Raw genomic sequence first — 2493 nt, 5'->3', positions numbered from 1 at the left:
CCAGTCCTGACCGCCTTCTTTGTCAGGCCTTCGATGACTTCATCTTCGCCTTCTTCGCGGTGGAAATGGTCATCAAGATGGTGGCCCTGGGGCTGTTTGGGCAGAAGTGCTACCTGGGTGACGCTTGGAACAGGCTGGACTTCTTCATCGTCATGGCAGGGTAGGCCGGAGCCAGCGGGGTGGTGCCGGAGCCAGCGGGGTGGTGCCGGAGCCAGCGGGGTGGTGCCGGAGCCAGTGGGGTGGTGCCGGAGCCAGTGGGGTGGTGCCTGGATGGGCGTGAGGTGGGGGGGGCAGGAGGACTGTGAGCCATCCTCGGGGTCTGCGCGGGCGAGGCTCTCCTGTGTGGGACACCCCCTCCGCCCCCTCCCCAGCATGATGGAGTACTCACTGGACGGACACAATGTGAGCCTCTCGGCCATCCGCACGGTGCGCGTGCTGCGGCCCCTGCGTGCCATCAACCGCGTGCCCAGTAAGTACCTGGCCACCCCAGGCCTGGTCCCCGCCTCTCAGAGCCCAGGCCGTGCCAGGGGACAGCACCGCTCCAAACACACCAGCCTCTCCCTCTGTGTGGAGGCTGGCAGGCCCTCCCGGTGGGGCGGGGAGGAGAGCTGCGCTCTGCCCTGGGACGGAGCCCCAGCCCGGGGCGGGAGGAGCCTGGCCCGGGCAGCACCGGGCCGGGGCCACTGACAGCCCGTCAGGGCCGCAGCCACGAGTGGGCCAGGAGGGCCCTGCGTCTCCCACCCTGTGTGCAGACGGCTTGCAGGCGGTGGTCGGCGGTTTGGACGGCCGCTCTGGACACTGTGGTCTCCTGAGCGCCGCGGGGGGCTGGGTTTTCCATACGTGTTCAGCAGCCCAATGGAGCTGCTTAGTCTGGGGGTGCGAGCACAGTGCCCGAGAGTGGTGTGTGTGCACATGCGTGTGCAGGGTGCCTGGGCACGTGCACCACCGTTCCCTCTAGGTACCCTGGTCCTGAGGCCTTGGTACCAGGGCTGCTCTGCCCCTGTGGCGGTTACATCCATGGGGGGGGGGGCACCCTAGCCCAGCCCTGGAGCTGCCTCGTGGAGGCTGGTCTCCAGGGGGAAATCACTGACCGTCTCTGAGCTCAGTACTGTCACAGTGAAATACTCCCAGGCCCCGGGCAAGGTGTGGGGCGAGGGGTGAGGGGAGGGGCATGGGGGTGTCTGCACCCCATTGCTGCACTGTCTTCCCGGCAGCGCCGTGGGCTTCCGCGTCTGGGCCACCTGTTGGATGCTGGGTGGGTCTTGGGGCTGTCGCCTCGTCTGCCTGGGGCCACGCACCCCGTTGGCCCTGTGACCATGCAGGCTGTGGTGTCCTCCGGTGGCTTTCTCCATCGGCGGCCCGCCGAGCACAGAGGCCCCAGCTCATCCCCGCTCTGCCCCGGCCTCGACCGACCCCGCCCGGGTCCTGGGGAGGGGGCCGCACCCGGCCAAGGGTCTGGGAGGGGCTGGCCCCGGACCGAGCAAGGGACATCTGGGCCTGTGGGGACCCCCTTCCTAGATCGTTCACATCCCCACAGCCGTGACTCCAAGGAGCGGTGAGGTAGCACCCCCAGGCTGCCGGCCCCCAGAGGGCGGGGTTCCTCCCCTCCAGAAGGCACAGGCCGGGCTGCACGGCTGGGGCCTGCATGTGTGTGTGTGTGTCCGTGGCTGCGCGGCTGGGGCCTGCGTGTGTGTGTGTCCACGGCGTGTGGCTGGGGCCTGCGTGTGTGTGTCCACGGCATGTGGCTGGGGCCTGCATGTGTGTGTGTGTGTCTGTGGCTGCGCAGCTGGGACCTGCATGTGTGTGTGTGTGTCCGTGGCTGCGTGGCTGGGGCCTGCGTGTGTGTGTGTGTCCGTGGCTGCGTGGCTGGGGCCTGCGTGTGTGTGTGTGTCCGTGGCTGCCTGGCTGGGGCCTGCGTGTGTGTGTGTCCGTGGCTGCGTGGCTGGGGCCTGCGTGTGTGTGTGTCCACGGTGCATGGCTGGGGCCCGCATGTGTCCGTAGTGTGTGGCTGGGACCTGTGTGTGTCCGTGGTGCGTGGCTGGTGCCTGCATGTGTCCGTGGTGCGTGGCTGGGACCTGCGTGTGTCCACAGCGGCGTGCCGGGTGGGCGGGTGTGGGCCTTGGTTCAGGCTGTACCCAGCACGCAGCCCAGCCTGCCCCCACAGGCATGCGGATCCTGGTCACCCTGCTGCTGGACACACTGCCCATGCTGGGCAACGTCCTGCTGCTCTGCTTCTTCGTCTTCTTCATCTTCGGCATCGTGGGCGTGCAGCTCTGGGCCGGCCTCCTGCGCAACCGCTGCTTCCTGGACAGCGCCTTTGTCAGGTGTGCCCCTCCCCCGCGTCCCCCCCCCCGCCTGGCCAGCTGGCCCCCCGGGGCCACCCAAGGCGGGGGCGGGGCACGTGTGCTGTGAGCCAGCGCTGCCCACAGGCCCAGGCTTCAGCTCTGCTCTCAGATTCTGGCACTTTCCTGGGGTGGGGGTAAGGCAGTGGGG

The 2493-nt window shown here is 68.8% G+C and overlaps 1 protein-coding gene across 1 annotated transcript in view; it reads left to right on the top strand.

Annotated features, from left to right (window-relative positions):
• Window positions 1–2493, top strand: part of Cacna1h (calcium channel, voltage-dependent, T type, alpha 1H subunit) — a 27316-nt gene that overhangs the window by 885 nt on the left and 23938 nt on the right. Inside the window, exons 3-5 of the mRNA XM_013011276.1 lie at window positions 27–160; window positions 372–469; window positions 2165–2324. Of these exons, the coding sequence (XP_012866730.1) occupies window positions 27–160; window positions 372–469; window positions 2165–2324 (392 nt within the window). The remainder of the gene's footprint in view (window positions 1–26; window positions 161–371; window positions 470–2164; window positions 2325–2493) is intronic.

The sequence above is a fragment of the Dipodomys ordii genome, unplaced genomic scaffold (assembly GCF_000151885.1).
Source record: "Dipodomys ordii isolate 6190 unplaced genomic scaffold, Dord_2.0 Scaffold14, whole genome shotgun sequence".
Taxonomy (NCBI): Eukaryota; Metazoa; Chordata; class Mammalia; order Rodentia; family Heteromyidae; genus Dipodomys; species Dipodomys ordii.
Note: the sequence above shows the minus strand (reverse complement) of the source record. Positions and strands in the feature narration are given on the sequence as shown.